Genomic DNA, 16,110 nt, shown 5'->3' on the forward strand with positions numbered 1-16,110 from the left:
CGTAAAAATTACAATATATTTAAATTCAAAAAATCAAATTACACCTTACTGTGTGGTTTGTATGGTTTTAGATTTATTTTAAAGCCATCATCACCAACGTAACATAAATGTTCATTATTCGACTGCCGCTGTGTCGTTAGTTCCGGTCTCATCCACTGGAGAACAGGTTACCGGGCAACGGGAATACAAACAACTTTATTCAAATTTGGATTCGATTCGATTATGTTGTGCGTTGTGCCGCCTTCTGCCCGAGCAGCGAAAGTCGTCTAATAAAATGGCTAAATTCGTGTTGGCTGGTAAGTTGATGAATGTGACCACAGACGTTAGATTCTTTTATTATGAATCATCAGAACAGCCAAGAGACAGCAACCAAAAACTACAAATAAAATTAGATTTGAGTTCGCCTTGTATTCATGAAATTAAAGCATCGTTTAAATTATCCATTAACGAATACTGACTTCATCTGTTCCGTCATTATCAACTCGGGCGCTGCTCCAAATTGTTTTACTGCGGTCAAGCCGGTCTCCACTCGCAAAATTGAAGTTAAATCAACCGTCACATCGATTGCCAACACTGTGCATTACGGTAGTCTTCCTCGAGCGAGTGACGTGAACCACCTTCGAAATAAAAGAGATATAATAAATACATGCACGGCAGTGGTTTGGATTTAAATAAACAAATGTAAAATAAGCAGTTTATTGGCTGTCGGGTAAGTACAACATTCACACAGGAAGAATAAGAACTCCTATAACAGTGCCAAGAACCGTCTTCGTTGAGACGTTTTCATTTTGAAGGTGGCCAACGCCGATCGCCGGCGACTGATTACCGTAATGCACAGAAGTGACAATCGCAGTGGGGGTTTTCTTGACAATAATAATTCAGATTTACAGACGTTTACCTGTATTTCCACATAGTAGGTAATAATGAAGAATACAATGTAAACAGAGAAGTCTTTTTGCGTACATCCTGTGGTTTTGGATATTTTTTGTCTATATGTTTAAAGGACAACCGACACCATTTTTTTGTTTCCTAACTGACATCAGAAAAATGTTTTATAGCATCTAAAATACCCAAAACATGCAGGCTGATATTTTTAGTCAAATGCAAAACACCAAGAAAAATGACTTCAAGTGTCCTAAAACTACTTCAAAATGATCTGAGAAAGGTTCATTTTGAGAAGGTCCCGCCCTCTTTTTCGTGACGCCAGGACAACTTGCCTTGCTCTAGAATCAAAACAATGGCTTCAGATTCGGAGAAGATGCTTTCTTGTTACTCATCCAGTTATGAATATGATTCAAATAGTTCCGAAGAGGAAAGCATACATGTTTGCAATCGATTAGAGGAGTCCTACCATATCAATTCGAGCCGTCAAGGACACCAATGCAGTGTCACAGAAAATGCACAAGATGGCGCCCAAGCTCCGTTGAAAATGGGCTGATTTGTCTGCTGGGAATTTGTGTCAACTAGCATCAAATAGTAGTCTTGGTGCAACACACGATTCACCATCGCATTATTTATGTGTTTTCCTTCTAATTTCGCCATCAACACAAAGTTTTCAGAGCAAACAAAGTACCCAAAATGTGTCGCTTTCTCGGTCAGGGGCGTTCCTGATGTGACGTCACGTTAGGAATCGTCACCAACTCGAAAACAAGACTTCCTGAATATTCAGCGTGAGTCTTAAAAGGTAAAATATAGCTATATGCGGTGGAATCTTTGTCAAATACGCTCAGTAGAAGTCATTTGAAGTGATTTTACAAATTATGGACACAACTTGTCCGGAGGCGTCGGTTGTCCTTTAAACACTGGAAAATACAGTCACCTGATTTCGGCCTAGTTCCACTTTCCGTTTTCCCCGCAGGCAGAACGGACTGCCCATATTACGCCAAAGCGGAACTTTTGGCCGACCGATTGATGCGTTCTTTGCCGAATTTCCGCATTCACAAGATCTCCATCCTCCCAGATGAATGGAAGGTAAACGTAGCCTGTTTCCACCATGTTGAATGGCAAGTTTTGAGCATCTGATTGACATCTCATCTATTTGCAGGATTGGTTACGAAACACGTGCGTGAAAAATGGCTGGAAACATGAAGAGTCTCCTCTGGTGTGGAGAGAGTTGGTGCACCAAGGTGGCAAAGGGGTCTTCTTAGGGGGCTTTGATGACTTTTTAGAACATTGTCAGGTTGGTCTCCTCCTCCTACTGATGATGTTGTGGAACACGGGGTTTGTAAATACAGTGACACCTCGGTTTACGAACCCTTTGGATTACGAAATTTTCGATTTACGAACGTTACATTTATGAAAATTTTACCTTGGCATACAAACTATTTTTCGGGATACACAGCCCGTTCTCCTCACAAGAAAATGGCAGCCGACTCATTTTTGTCCTCTATTCCCCGTCCCCAGTCTTCGGTTAAAGCCACGTGATTGGTCAAGAAGGCAGCAGTGAGGGGAGGTGGTTTAATCATTCAAAGGGAGAGCGTAGACTGCAAGGTTAAAATATCCCATCAATCAGGCTCCACAAATAACCCGCACAAGCCATTTGTACACTTGATGCAAAAAGCTATCAACCCAGCTAAACAGAACACAATTGATGAGGAACTAGGTAAAATTATGGCGGAGAAAGCACCTACCAGGGATCATTCCTCAAGATGGTGAAAGAAGAAGGCTACGTTCCTCATCAAGTGTTTAATGCTGGTGAAAGCGGCCACTTCATTCCATCACGCCATCAACGACCATCACAAAGATCAATAAAACGGCTTTATTATACAGTACAGTTTATTTCTTTAATTATAATACCATAGCACAATTATTACAAGTAAAATAAAGTATATTTTGTGTAATTTTAAGGCTTAGAAAATTAGAAATTAGAAAATTACCAAGTAGAAAATTGTGTTTTATGGGGACCTGGGAACGGATTATTCTCATTTTAATGGTTTCCTATGGGAAATTAGTATGTGGGATACACACTTTTCGCCTTACATACATCGTCTGGAACCAATTAAGTTCGTAAGCCAAGGTATCACTGTAATAATAAATAATAATAATAATAATAATAAACAACAAATGCGTCATGCACTTTACCTTACCGCCAGAATTTCTACAACATCACATCGGATATGTCAGAAGAAATGATGCAAAGTATTGCAGAAGAAAACCGCCAGACCAAAATCACGCTGATTTTGGAGGCGCAACACCGCGCCAGTCTCATCCAACCCCTTCACATATGGATCAGCAGGTGGGAAGTACATTTAAAGGACAACCGACACCTCCTGACATTTTTACTTTTGTTGTTGTTTTCACTTCAAGATGGCGCCGCGAGAGTGGCTGCCTTTCCAGCAGCTCCCGTATTTTGTTTTTCTTTCTTCCACTGCGAAACTAATAAAGGCTAATCCAATCCATGTACATAATTGTCTTCATTTCTACTCCCTCAGCGCTCTCAACCCAACATGCAACATGCTAATCCCCAACCTACTCTCCGCCGAGGTTCTCTCCCAAGCCTCTGCCATCAGTCTTCACCTCCTGGATGTGGAAGGCGATGCGGAGGAACTGGAATCACTCAAGATGGAGACCGAAGATCTGGCTTTGCCTTTGCTCCACAAGGCAATTTTTTTTTTACAGTATGTTTTATGGGGACCTGGGAACGGATTATTCACATTTTAATTGTTTCGCATGGGAAATAAATGTTCGGAAGACAAACTTTTCACCTTACACACACTTTTTGGGAACCAATTAGCTAGCTGGCTAGCTATTAGCTGCCTAGCTCTTGGCTATCTGGCTATTAGCTACTTATTAGCTATCCATTAGCTAGCTGGCTAGCTATTAGATGTGTAGCTGGCTGGCTGTTAGCTGGTGAGCCTGGATATCTGGCTATCTATTAGCTATTTATTAGCTAGCTGGCTGGCTGTAAGCTGTTGGCTATCTGGCTATCTATTCACTATTTATTTGCTATCCATTAGCTAGCTAGCTGTCTAGCTGACTGGCTGTAAGATGTCTAGCTGGCTGGCTGTAAGATGTCTAGCTGTTGGCTATATGGCTATCTATTAGCTATATATTTGCTATCCATTGGCTAGCTGGCTGTCTGAAAGCTGTCTAGCTGTTGGTTATCTGGTTATCTATTTGCTATTTATTTGCTATCCATTAGCTAGCTATTAGCTGTCTAGCTCACTGGCTGTAAGCTGTCTATCTCTTAGCTATTTATTAGCTATCCATTAGCTAGCTAGCTAGCTAACTTTCTATCTATTTGAGTTACTTCGGGGTTGAGTGAACGCTGGTGCGTGTGACTGCCGCTGCTCACCCACGGAAAAACTTTATCCTGTAACTGTAAACCGACCTTGAGAGTTTTGAAAGGCGCTTAGAAATGAAATGTATTAATGATAATAATAATAATATTAGAAATATCATCTTGTATCAAAATGTACTAAAAATAAACAATCTGACTTGATGTATGGACAGGTGACCATTCACACAGATCTCCAAGACGCTTTCCAGAAAGCTGAGATCATCCTCCTGTTGGACGAGCGACGGTCCGAAGACAAAGAAGATGAGACGCTACAACAAGAGACGCTAAAAGCGCTAGCAACCCTCTACACGCAATATGGCCGCTCGATTGAGGAAAGGGCCAACGGCGATGTAAAGGTGATCGTGGCTGGCGGCTCGCTCGTCAACCTCAGATGCTCGCTCCTCCTGAAAGCGTGCTCGTTAGACCACCGCCAATTTGTTGCCATGGCGACTCAGCTGGAGAATGAAGCCCGGGCAGTTGTCGCTAACAAGCTCCGAGTGAGGACTTCAGGTAGCCAACGGCGCTAACGCGTTATTTTGCCTGCTCGCTTGTCAATAATAATAATAATAACCACACGCGCCGGCGTTCACTCAACCCGGAAGTAACTCAAATAGATAGAAGCTAGCTAGCTAGCTAATAGATACAGTAATAATAATAATAGATTTCATTTAGAAGCACCTTTCAAAACTCTCAAGGTCACTTTAAAGTCACAGGATACAGTCGCTAATAGATAGCTACCAAGCCAGCTAGATAGCTAAACGATAGCTTGCTAGATTGATAGCAAGCCAGCTAATAGATAGCTAATAGATAGTTAGGTAGCTAGCTAGCTGATACAGTAATAATAATACATTTCATTTAGAAGCACCTTTCAAAACTCTCAAGGTCACTTTACAGTCACAGGATACAGTCGCTAATAGATAGCTACCAAGCCAGTTAGGTAGCTAAATGATAGCTAGCTAGATAGCTAGACAGCAATTAAATAGTTAGGTAGCTACCTAGCTATTAGATATAGTAATACTAATAATACATTTCATTGATAAGCACCTTTCAAAACTCTCAAGGTCACTTTACAGTCACAGTATACAGTCGCTCATAGCTAGCTACTTAGCCAGCGAGATAGCTAAACGATAGCTAGCTAGATCGCTAGCAAGCCAGCTAATAGATAGCTAACTAATACAACATACCGTGTGTGGCGTCCCATTTCAGAGGTGACGGATGTGATCGTGTGGGGAGATGTTGGAGACGCTTTTTACGTCGATCTGCAGAGGGCAAATGTTTTTAATCATGATGGACCCATCAAAGGCCCGCCCTTCTTTTCCCATCCGGTGCTCCAGATTATCTATAACAGGTCAGTGAGCAAACCACCGAAGAAGGAAACCATTTTATTTTACGTTTAAGAAAAAAAAACAGCGAAAAATTGGATGTAACTAACGGCTAGCTTGTTAACTTTGCGTTGTTTGAGCACTGAAAGTGTACCACTGTACCTAATGAGATGACGTCTAATTGGTTGTCTCCTGTGTCAATCAAGTGACGGGTTAGCTTATAGGCTGAGGTCTAGTTTAAAAAAAGTCCTCCCATTCCGTATAGAAGTGATATTTTTTTCTTCTTACTTGATCCAGCTCCCTCACTTATTTTTATATGTTATCTTACGTTCAAGAGGAAAAAAACAGCGAAAATGGCATGTAACTCACGGCTAGCTTGCTAACTTTGCCTTGTTTGAGCACGCAGTGCAGCTAATAATGAATGTCGTTTGATTGGATGTTCGGTGTGTCAATCAAGAGAAGGGATAGCTGATAGGCTGACGTCTAGTTTTTTTCTTTAAAACATCTCAACTTTATTTGTATAGGGTCAGTTCATGACTGTCTATCGACGACGTATTGAGCCTCCGCTGCTCTAAACAATTAAAATTAGCCTATGAGTACAAGATGTCCACCTGGAATGCCTGATTCAGTGTCAACCATTCAAGAGGCGTCAAACAATAAAACAAAAATGCCGCTGCGCACCTTTTTTTAAATTTAGGGAATGGCTTGAGAACGACTTCCAAGACATCGTTCGTGGTCAGCGGGCAGCCGTCGTCTCAAAAACATGTCGCGGAGCGGACATGTCGACTGCCAATGGGATCCTCACTCTCCTAAAAGCCTGGAATGGGACCTTGACTCCCAGTCAGGTGTTTTCTGTCGGGGTCGCATGCGCAGGTAAAATATGACAAAAAAGGCTCCTAATATGCGCACTTCGACAACAATAACAAATTTTAAAGATCATTTGGGCAACTTGCAGACCATTACGAGCTCCCCGGCGACGTCGTCCTTTCAATGCCGGTAACGTTCACAAACAGCCAATGGTCGGTGGTGTCCGGCGTGACCGTTGGAGATGATCTGAAGGAGAAACTTCACCTTTTTGCACATAATCTCAGGCAAGGAATTTCGCTAAAATACCCTTTTTTATAATAATAATAATAATAATAATAATAATAATAATAATAATACATTTCATTTAGAAGCACCTTTCAAAACTCTCAAGGTCACTTTACAGTCACAGGATACAGTCGCTAATAGATAGCTATCAAGCCAGCTAGATAGCTAAACGATAGCTAGCTAGATAGCTTGACAGCTAATAGATAGCAAATAAATAGTTAGGTGGCAAGCTAGCTAATAGAAAGAGTAATAATAATAATACAATTCATTTCTAAGCGCCTTTCGAAACTCTCAAGGACAGCCCAGTCACAAGATCAGTTAGTTCCTTTGCGGGTGAGCAGCGGCAGCCACATTCATCGATGGACCATTCCTGTGTAATCGTATAATGTCGATCGCATTGTTTTTTTTTGTGCGTCTTCAAACCTACAGCACGCCTAACGTCGTATATGATGGATTTCCTTCGCAGGAAAAAAATGGACCCCGAGAACTCGAGTAAAGAGGCCAACGAAAAGCCTGATCAAAACTTTGACACATCCACGGAAAACCAGGAGGCCAAATCAGATGCGGACGACAACCAGGAGGCCAAATCAGATGCGCCGTAGTTGCATCATACCTTTAAATGTGTTCTTTTATTCTTACTTTGTCATGCAATATTAAGTTTTATTCACCAAATAACTCAAATAGGTAGAAAGTTAGTGAGCTAGCTAATAGATAACTCATAATTAGCTAGATAGTTGAATAACTCAAATGGGTAGAAAGTTAGCTAGCTAATAGATAACTAATCGATAGCTAGCTAGCTAGCTAATAGATAATTCATAGTTAGCTAGATAGTTGAATAACTCAAATAGGTAGAAAGTTAGCTAGCTAATAGATAACTAATTGATAGCTAGCTAGCTAATAGATAACTCAGATAGTTAGCTAGATAGTTGAATAACTCCAATAGGTAGAAAGTTAGCTAGCTAGCTAATAGATAACTCATAGTTAGCTCGATAGTTGAATAACTCAAATAGGTAGAAAGTTAGCTAGCTAATAGATAACTAATTGATAGATAGTTAGCTGGATAGTTGAATAACTCAAATAGGTAGAAAGTTAGCTAGCTAATAGATAACTAATTGATAGTTAGCTGGATAGTTGAATAACTCAAATAGGTAGAAAGTTAGCTAGCTAGCTAATAGATAACTCATGGTTAGCTCGATAGTTGAATAACTCAAATAGGTAGAAAGTTAGCTAGCTAATGGATAACTAATCGATAGCTAGCTAGCTAATAGATAAATACTAGCTAGCTAGCTAATAGATAACTAATAGCTAGCTAATAGATAGCTAGACAGCTAGCCAGTCAGACAGCTAATAGATAGTAAATAGGTAGCCAGCTCGTTTGCTATCTCAAGTGAGCAACAACAAACCATGAACCTAACTAGTAGTCGTTGTTCTACATGCGGAATATCGTGTAACATATAAATTACATATTTATTTATTTTCATAATCATTTCTGCAATATACACCAGCGAGGCTGGTAGAATGGGGAGTTCGTACAAATACAATTCACGAGGAAACATTGGGGAAATGAACGTAACGCCGAAACATCGCAATCGGACAGGGGTCAATCATGGCATGCGACGTACTCGTCATGATAAAATGTCAAAGATGGTCAACAAGAACTCAATGTCACCTATCGCAATGACGTGGCTTAATAATAACATTCCCCTCGCATATTAGTCAAAACGAGGGTTTAACAACAGAGCAAAGTTCCTTTTTTGTCTCTAGTGGATATCAAAGATCTTCTTGTCAATAAGTGATAGCGCAACTACGACCGTCGCATTTTGTTGCTCAATGAAACCAAGGCGAATTTCGGATTTGAGGCCAGTGCGACAAAAACTTTGTTAAAAAGGTGCGAGAAATTTTTGAATATGCGCTAAAACGCATGCCTAATCGATGTAACAACATCTGCTTCTGATAGCATGTTGCTAACGAAGCAATTTGCTAACGAGGTGAATTTGGATGCTTTTTGAGGTCAGATGTCAAAATGCTAACGTAGCTGAAGTCAGGCATCAACCTTTGAACATCTGCTTTGGATAGCATGTTGCTAACGAAGCAAATTTAGATGCTTTTTGAGGTCAGATGTCAAAATGCTAACGTAGCTGAAGTCAGGCATAAACCTTTGTACATCTGCTTCGGATAGCATGTTGCTAATGAAGCAATTTGCTAACGAAGCGAATTTGGATGCTTTTTGAGGTCAGATGTCAAAATTGTAACGTAGCACCAAGTCTAAATTCGTTAGCAACATGCTATCTGAAGCAGATGTTCAAAGGTTGATGCCTGACTTCAGCTACGTTAGCATTTTGACATCTGACCTCAAAAAGCGTACAAATTTGCATCGTTAGCAAATTGCTTCGTTAGCAACATGCTATCCAAAGCAGATCTTCAAAGGTTGACGCCTGACTTCAGCTACGTTAGCATTTTGACATCCGACCAAAATGCTAACATAGCTGAAGTCAGGCATCAACCATTTTTTGGCTACGTATGACATCATCAAAAAGGACAAATTAAAAACAAAACACATCGGACTCAAGTAGGGTAGGGGGAGGGGCCAAAGGGGAAGCTATGACTGGTCTTGATGAGGCGGAGCTTCAGAGGCTCCGCCCACCAACGCTCCATCAGGGTTGAGGTCCAAGTCCTCATCGGCCTGTTCCAGTTCACTTTGGTCCAGAAGTTCAAAATCTTCTTCTTCGGTGGTTAACAGCGCGTCAGCGGCGACGCTTTCCGTGGCGAGGGTCTCGGGGTCCTCGTCGGGCGCCGTGGGCGGGGATTCGCCAGGCAGGAATTCAGCCAGGACGGGTTCCTCGCCGGCCTGGCTGGAGCGTAGCAACGCCGCTAAAGTGTTTTGGACCACGGTGGAGATGGCCGTGCTCACGATCTCCTGGCTGAGGGCCTCGAGGGACGGCGGCGCTCTCCCGTTGCCGTTGAAATGAGTGTTGACAAAGTGCAGCGGGGACGCCAGGTGCTGGATGAGGAGGCTGGCGGGGCTCAAAACTTCGGCGTCGGCGGGACCGGTCGCCTGCGATGGGTCGCCCGAGCTTTGCAACGGAAATCCCAAGAGGTTGCGGCGCTCCAACGATGGGAACTCCTCAATGGAGGGAAACTCGGGGAGATCGCGAAGGTAGGACTCTTCGGGCTCGCCGCGGAAACTCTGTTGATCCAGGTCTGAATAATATAAGAACAATTCCCAGCACAACTTTAGTTCGCTGATGAAGCTTTTCGGATGAGGAGCGAAACGCCCGACGCCTTGACAGAAGTACGGATGACTGCTGAAGAAACCTTTTCAACAATACAGTGACACCTTGGCTTACGAACATAATTGGTTCGCAGACAGAGTGTGTAAGGCGAAAAGTGTGTATCCCAAAAAGTAATTTCCCATAGGAAACCATTAAAATGAGAATAATCCGTTTCCAGGTCCCCATAAAACAATGTTCTACTTTCTAATTTTCTAAACCTTAAAACTACACAAAATATACCTTACTTTATGTATAATAAATGTGCTATGGTATTATAATTAAAGAAATAAACCAAGTGTAACTTTGACCACCAATCTTCATTTACCTTCAGAGACGTCCATCAGTTGGGGCGTCGTAGCTCTGGAGACTGAGAAGCCGCCACTCTCCAAGATGGAGGCCTCCTCGTCAGACAACTCAGAGTCGGTGATGGCCATCGCCAAGGCCGTCGTCCTCACGTCCACCTGAACGAGACGAGAACAAGGAGGCAATCAATGGCAGACCATAGCTAACCAAAGGTGGTTGTGGATGGACCGAGTGCCTTTATACAGACACTCCCCTACTTACGAACATTCGAGTTACGAACAACGGTACATACGAGTATTTTTGTTGTCGTACTCTCTCTAGTTGTCTTTATAGAGCATATAATTTATCAAATGTTTATTTTTTTTAGTGCAAACATATACAGGTTACTTATACGAGCCTTAAAGGACAACCGACATTTTTTTGTTTCCTAACTGACATCAGAAAAACGTTTTAGAGCATCTAAAATACCCACAACGTTATTCGTCAAATGAAAAACACCAATAAAAATATGACTTAAAGTGTTCAAAAACGACTTCAAAATGAAACTGTAAATGGATACGTTTTCTTTCTGTGGGTGAGCAGCGGCAGCCACACGCGCCAGCGTTCACTCAACCCGGAATAACTCAAATAGATAGAAAGCTAGCTAGCTAGATAGCTAATAGATATCAGCCAGATAGCTAATAGCTAGCTGGCTATCTAATAGACAAACAGATAGCCAGTAGCGTCCCAGAAAATGCACAAGATGGCACCCAAGCTCCGTTGGAAATGGGCTGATTTGTCTGCTGGGAATTTGTGTCAACTAGTGTCAAATAGTAGTCATGGTGCAACACACAACAATTCACTATCGCGTTATTTATGTTTTCCTTCTAATTTCGCCATCGACACGGACGTTTTGGGTATTTTAGATCAGAGGTCCCCAACCCCCGGGCCGCGGACCGGTACCGGTCCGTGGGTCATTTGGTACCGGGCCGCACAGAAAGAATAAATAATTGACATAATTTCCGTTTTATTTATTATCTGAGTCCGAACTGTTTTATTTTGAAAAATGAAAACATCCCAGATTACATCTGTCTATGACTTACTCTTGACACATGTCAAAACGCTTGTCTAGGTCACGTGATACATACTGCTAAAATTAGCCCACCGTAAGCTAGCAAAATGGTGTCGGTTGTCCTTTAACGGAGGGCCGTACCGTACCGTTGGTGCAAAACAGGAAAGCTCCTCCTCACTTTCTTCACTCTCCGTTTCAGCTCGGGGCTCGTCGCCCTCTTCCATCTTCTTCTTCTTCACCTCTGGGGAGACCAAGCAAATATTTTCAAAAGGTCAATCTTGAGATTGACCTTTGTGGCGGATACGCTCAGCGGCGGGCAGGCGAGCGTTTGAGGCTCACTCCTCTTTTCATGCTTGCGACATTCCGTTTCTCCCTTCATGCTGTAGTCCAGTTTCATGAAGATGGGCTCCAGGCCGGTGTACATCCTTTGGATCAGTTCGTGGTACACCACGAGTGGCCACAGAATCACACTTAGGCCTGGAAAAAAAAGGAAGTTCAAGCAAAAGGGGAAATCGTTGCAGGTAGTTAACTCATTCACTGCCATTTGAGAAGATGACACCGAGCGCCATTATCCAATTTGTTCTATTTAAATTGCATTTTCTGTGTAGTTCTCGCTCGTTACAGGCAGAAAATCCCCTCATATTTCGAACACTAAAAATGCCCTTATTTCCTGATTATTTGTCATCGAACAATAATCTATACATCATTTGAAAGCTATTTCAATGCACTTTAATATGGTATCAGAAAATGTGTGATGAATTAATTATGATTGAAAAGTGGACTTGATGGGACAAAACGTGTACTCACCTATAATATAAGAGATCATGATTCCCGGAACGTAATGCCCAACAACCGCAAGCGCCAAACAGCCGCTGCACATCATGGCGCAGAACTGGCACAAAAAAAATTAATAAATACGATAAAAATAACAATAATAATAAAAATAATACATCACCGATGACACACTTTATCAGCGATCGTGTCTTCAAACTGCTAATAGGTAGACGGAAGTTATGTGGCTGCCACTACTCACCCAGAGAAAAACATATCGTGTGACTGTAACGTGACCTTGAGAGTTTTGAAAGGCTGGCTAACTAGCTAGCTATGTAGCTGACTACCTAGCGAGCTATTTGCTATCTATTCACTATCTAACTAGCTAGCTGACGACCTAGCTAGCTGGCTACATAGCTAGCTATCTATTTGCTATCTCTTCGCTATCTCACTAGCTAGTTAGCTATCTATTAGTTATTTATTAGCTAGCTAGCTAACTTTCTATCTATTTGAGTTATTCCGGGTTGAGTGAACGCTGGGGCGTGTGGCTGCCGCTGCTCACCCACAGAAAAACTGATCTTGTGACTGTAAAGTGACCTTGAGAGTTTTGAAAGGCTGGCTACCTAGCTAGCTATGTAGCTGACTACCAAGCGAGCTATTTGCTATCTATTCACTGTCTAACTAGCTAGCTGACGACCTAGCTAGATATCTATTTGCTATCCAACTAGCTAGCTGGCTACATAGCTAGCTATCTATTTGTTATCTCTTCGATATCTAACTAGCTAGTTAGCTATCTATTAGTTATTTATTAGCTAGCTAGCTAACTTTCTATCTATTTGAGTTATTCCGGGTTGAGTGAACGCTGAACGCTTGAGTTTTGAAAGGCTGGCTACCTAGCTAGCTAAGTAGCTGACTACCTAGCTAGCTATCTACACACACAAAACAACACATAGTGTCCATTCCAAGTACCCGCGGTGTGTTTTACCTTGCCGTGATTCTGTCGTTTGTATTGGAGTGTGTCGTGAAGGACGAGGCAACACGTCAAATAACTTTCTGCCAGGTGGTGACTGAGCTCAGGAACACTGAGAAGACGCTGCTTGGTGCTCATCGATTCACTGCACACACATACAAAGCATTTGGATATTCCATGTTCATGTTGAGACAGACAAGACACGAATACGCATGCATGGACACATATACGGTGATGCCTCACCTTACGAACTTAATTGGTTCCCAGAAAGTGTGTGTAAGGTGAAAAGTGTGTATCCCAAAAATTAATTTCCCATAGGAAACCATTAAAATAAGAATAATCCGTTCCCAGGTCCCCATAAAACATAATTTTTGACAAAATAAGCCTTAAAATGACACAAAATATACCTTATTTTATGTATAATAAATATGCAATTGTATTGTAATGAAAGAAATCAACTGTACTGTATAATAAAGTCATTTTATTTACCTTTGTAATGGTTGTTGATGTAGATGCCTCTTGATGATATCCGAGTGAAGTTGCCGTGCTTTCTCGGCGAAAATACCATCATTCACACTGTCCCCTGCTACCTGCTTTTCGTTAATCCAAATCAACAGAATTTTTTTTAACCTCTTCTATTGCCTGAGACCGTTTCTTAGACAACACAGACATACCCTTAGCCGAACGTAGCAATGGTCGACTTAGCGTAATGGTACTGGGACGCTAAGTCACACAAACGCGCACCTCATTGGTGTTTTTTGATGATCTCCTTCTTCTGCTGGACCGTCATTTTCTTCGGCTTAACACTAGCCTGTGATGGGGTCTTTTTCGGTCCCATAATAGCAAAAGTACTCCGCTCGATAACAAACCACGTCTGCACTCAAAAAAAGGGGATGACGAAACTAGTCCGCCAGCCACCGTGGCGCTGTTCGACCGTGTGGTTTGGTTCGTCCGCAGAAAAGTAGTTCGTTAGCCAAGACTATATGCTCACGAATTTAATGTTCATGAGGCGAAAAGTTCGTAAACTGAGGTATTACTGTAATCATCAGATAATCCCAAAATGATTTGCACTCAACATACCTCTGAATGAGGGAAACTTCTACCCGTGGAACTAGAGAGAGAGGAAACATTCGAACATGTTGAAATTGCAATTCAATATTATATATTGTAAAGCAGTGGTAGGCCGAGCTTGTTACTCCTAGGCCTTCAGTAGTGCTATGTCTGAATCACTCCACAGCTGCGAGTGTGGTGTGATTCACTGCACGTCCACTAGAGGGTGGTGTTGGCCAGGAAATAACTTGTGACTTGAAGAAACGTAAAGGACAACCAAGTTTTTTTTCTGTGGGTGAGCAGGGGCAAACACACGCGCCAGCGTTCACTCAACCCGGAATAACTCAAACAGATAGAAAGCTAGCTAATAGATATCAGCCAGATAGCTAGCTCGGTAGATAGCTAATAGCTAGCTGGCTAGCTAATAGACAGACAAACAGATAGCCAGCTAGCTAGATAGATAGCTAATAGACAGAAAATATCTAGATAGCTAGAAAGCTAGCATCCACATGAACCAGGAATAACTCCAATAGATAGAAAGCTAGCCATCTAGCTAATAGATAGCCAGCCAGATAGCTAGCTTGGTAGATAGCTATTTAATAGACAGACAAACAGATAGACAACTAGCTAGATATATAGCTAATAGACAGAAAATAGATTGCTATGTGGGTAATTAATTAATATGATTTTTTTTTCTTACTTGTCACGGTGAGCAACTTGGGCTTCCATCTCTCCAGCAGCATCAGCCCCAGCAGGGACACACTGAACAAGAATAGCGGACGTAGGGAGGTGTACGACAGGAGCCTATGAAAGGTGCACCATGAGCAGATTAGCACCTTTGTGTGCCTCGTTGCACAACTGGAATGAGTGACAACACACACAAAGAGCGCCACGTCCATTGAATTATATACAAAGGTATGCTAAGCATCTGGCTTTGTTGCCAACCTTTGTGCTAATTGCTAAACTATTACTGATATTTGACACTTAGATTTTGCACGAATGAAATAAAACGTATGAAATGAAATGAAACTGAAGTAAATTTAGCTTGTAGTAGATAGCCTATAGCTAGCTAGCTAGTTAATAGACAGACAACTAGCTAGATAGATAGATAATAATTTCCTTATTTGTCATAGAACACCAATCTATACATCATTTAAAAGCTATAAATCCACTTTAATATGGTATTAGAAAATGTATGATGAATTATTATTGAAAATTGTTGTCACATCGTTACAAACAAGTAACACGGCGCTGTCGAGATTTCCCTGCTAGCATTCGGCTAAAGGTGGGATTAGCCATTTTATCCGACCATTCATATCCCAACTGACATTGAGATGGCGTATCTCTCAAAACATTCAAACAACGACCTGCCAGCGAAGTGACAGTCAACAAACAGACGATGAAGCGCCAAAACGACGCCTTACCAGAATAACGTGTTTAACGTGAACGCCACCATTATGCTGTACAGCGGCCTCTCCCACACCAGCAGCCGCTGAAGCCACAGCAGAGCAGGCTCGTACGGCGACAGCCAGTCTTGAAGGCGCTCCCGGAGTCGCTCGAGCTCCGGGTTCCCTTCGCCGCAAACGTGCTCCGACGTGCCGGCGGGGAACAGGGCCTCCAAGGCCAGCGAAGCGGATGTAACGGAGGGGCGTCTTGGTGACTCTTCGGAGCTCGCCATGTTTGTTAACGCCACTTTGTTGTCTTTTTTTTGGCTATCTGTGGCGAGATTCAGGGTCAAGTAAAAAACATCGTTAAACAATATTCCGCTGAGATTTTCAAAATTAAATATGACAATAAACAACCAGGGTTCAGACACGATAAAATTACGAGTCACACGATCAAAATGAGAACAGCTAATATATTATCTGTGCTGTTTTCTTCAACAAAAAAAGCGATAAAACAAAATAACAAAATAAACACCCAAAATACGCCGTCTCATAGCAACTATTTCCGGTAAAATTTGTGTTGTGAGCTGTGGGGGGAGGAGTCACGCGTCATAA

The 16,110-nt window shown here is 42.0% G+C and overlaps 2 protein-coding genes and 1 long non-coding RNA gene across 4 annotated transcripts; 2 read left to right on the plus strand and 1 right to left on the minus strand.

The window, feature by feature from the left end:
- Positions 1-163: 163 nt before the first annotated feature.
- On the plus strand, positions 164-7,988 carry mdh1b (malate dehydrogenase 1B, NAD (soluble)). The gene is made up of 10 exons (XM_088986876.1): positions 164-296; positions 1,859-1,971; positions 2,045-2,179; positions 3,093-3,235; positions 3,432-3,600; positions 4,453-4,789; positions 5,486-5,627; positions 6,299-6,474; positions 6,557-6,692; positions 7,160-7,988. The coding sequence occupies exons 1-10, from the start codon at positions 275-277 to the stop codon at positions 7,293-7,295; spliced, it is 1,509 nt and encodes a 502-aa protein (XP_088843002.1). The 5' UTR covers positions 164-274; the 3' UTR covers positions 7,296-7,988.
- A 153-nt stretch (positions 7,989-8,141) lies between these two features.
- retreg2 (reticulophagy regulator family member 2) lies at positions 8,142-16,040 on the minus strand. The gene is made up of 9 exons (XM_089023264.1): positions 15,535-16,040; positions 14,811-14,914; positions 14,141-14,171; positions 13,076-13,205; positions 12,127-12,211; positions 11,659-11,796; positions 11,466-11,560; positions 10,291-10,426; positions 8,142-9,894 (listed from the first exon to the last, which is right to left on the minus strand). Exons 1-9 carry the CDS (start codon positions 15,786-15,788, stop codon positions 9,293-9,295), a joined length of 1,575 nt encoding a protein of 524 aa, XP_088879390.1. The 5' UTR covers positions 15,789-16,040; the 3' UTR covers positions 8,142-9,292.
- LOC148902689 (uncharacterized) lies at positions 9,710-11,658 on the plus strand. Of its 2 annotated transcripts, none has more exons than XR_016113476.1 (4): positions 9,710-9,850; positions 9,921-10,080; positions 10,297-10,552; positions 11,519-11,658. It is a non-coding gene; the product is annotated as an uncharacterized LOC148902689 (long non-coding RNA). The 2 variants fall into 2 exon arrangements; XR_016113481.1 differs by having other exon boundaries at positions 10,297-10,480; positions 11,519-11,657.
- Positions 16,041-16,110: the final 70 nt, after the last annotated feature.

This window comes from Hippocampus bargibanti, linkage group LG01 (assembly GCF_051943395.1).
Source record: "Hippocampus bargibanti isolate YZ-2025 linkage group LG01, ASM5194339v1, whole genome shotgun sequence".
NCBI lineage: Eukaryota > Metazoa > Chordata > Actinopteri > Syngnathiformes > Syngnathidae > Hippocampus > Hippocampus bargibanti.

What these genes read in the sequence shown, in the direction of transcription:
- retreg2 (XM_089023264.1), bottom strand. Translation starts at nt 15,788, where the DNA reads ATGGCGAGCTCCGAAGAGTCACCAAGACGCCCCTCCGTTACATCCGCT. An exon ending in GAAGTTTCCCTCATTCAGAG is followed by an intron (nt 13,206 to 14,140) that starts GTATGTTGAGTG and finishes ATGTGTGTGCAG; the next exon opens with TGAATCGATGAGCACCAAGC. An exon ending in CATGATCTCTTATATTATAG is followed by an intron (nt 11,797 to 12,126) that starts GTGAGTACACGT and finishes TTTTTTTTCCAG; the next exon opens with GCCTAAGTGTGATTCTGTGG.
- mdh1b (XM_088986876.1), top strand. Translation starts at nt 275, where the DNA reads ATGGCTAAATTCGTGTTGGCTG. An exon ending in CTCCAGATTATCTATAACAG is followed by an intron (nt 5,628 to 6,298) that starts GTCAGTGAGCAA and finishes TTTTAAATTTAG; the next exon opens with GGAATGGCTTGAGAACGACT. An exon ending in TGTCGGGGTCGCATGCGCAG is followed by an intron (nt 6,475 to 6,556) that starts GTAAAATATGAC and finishes GGCAACTTGCAG; the next exon opens with ACCATTACGAGCTCCCCGGC.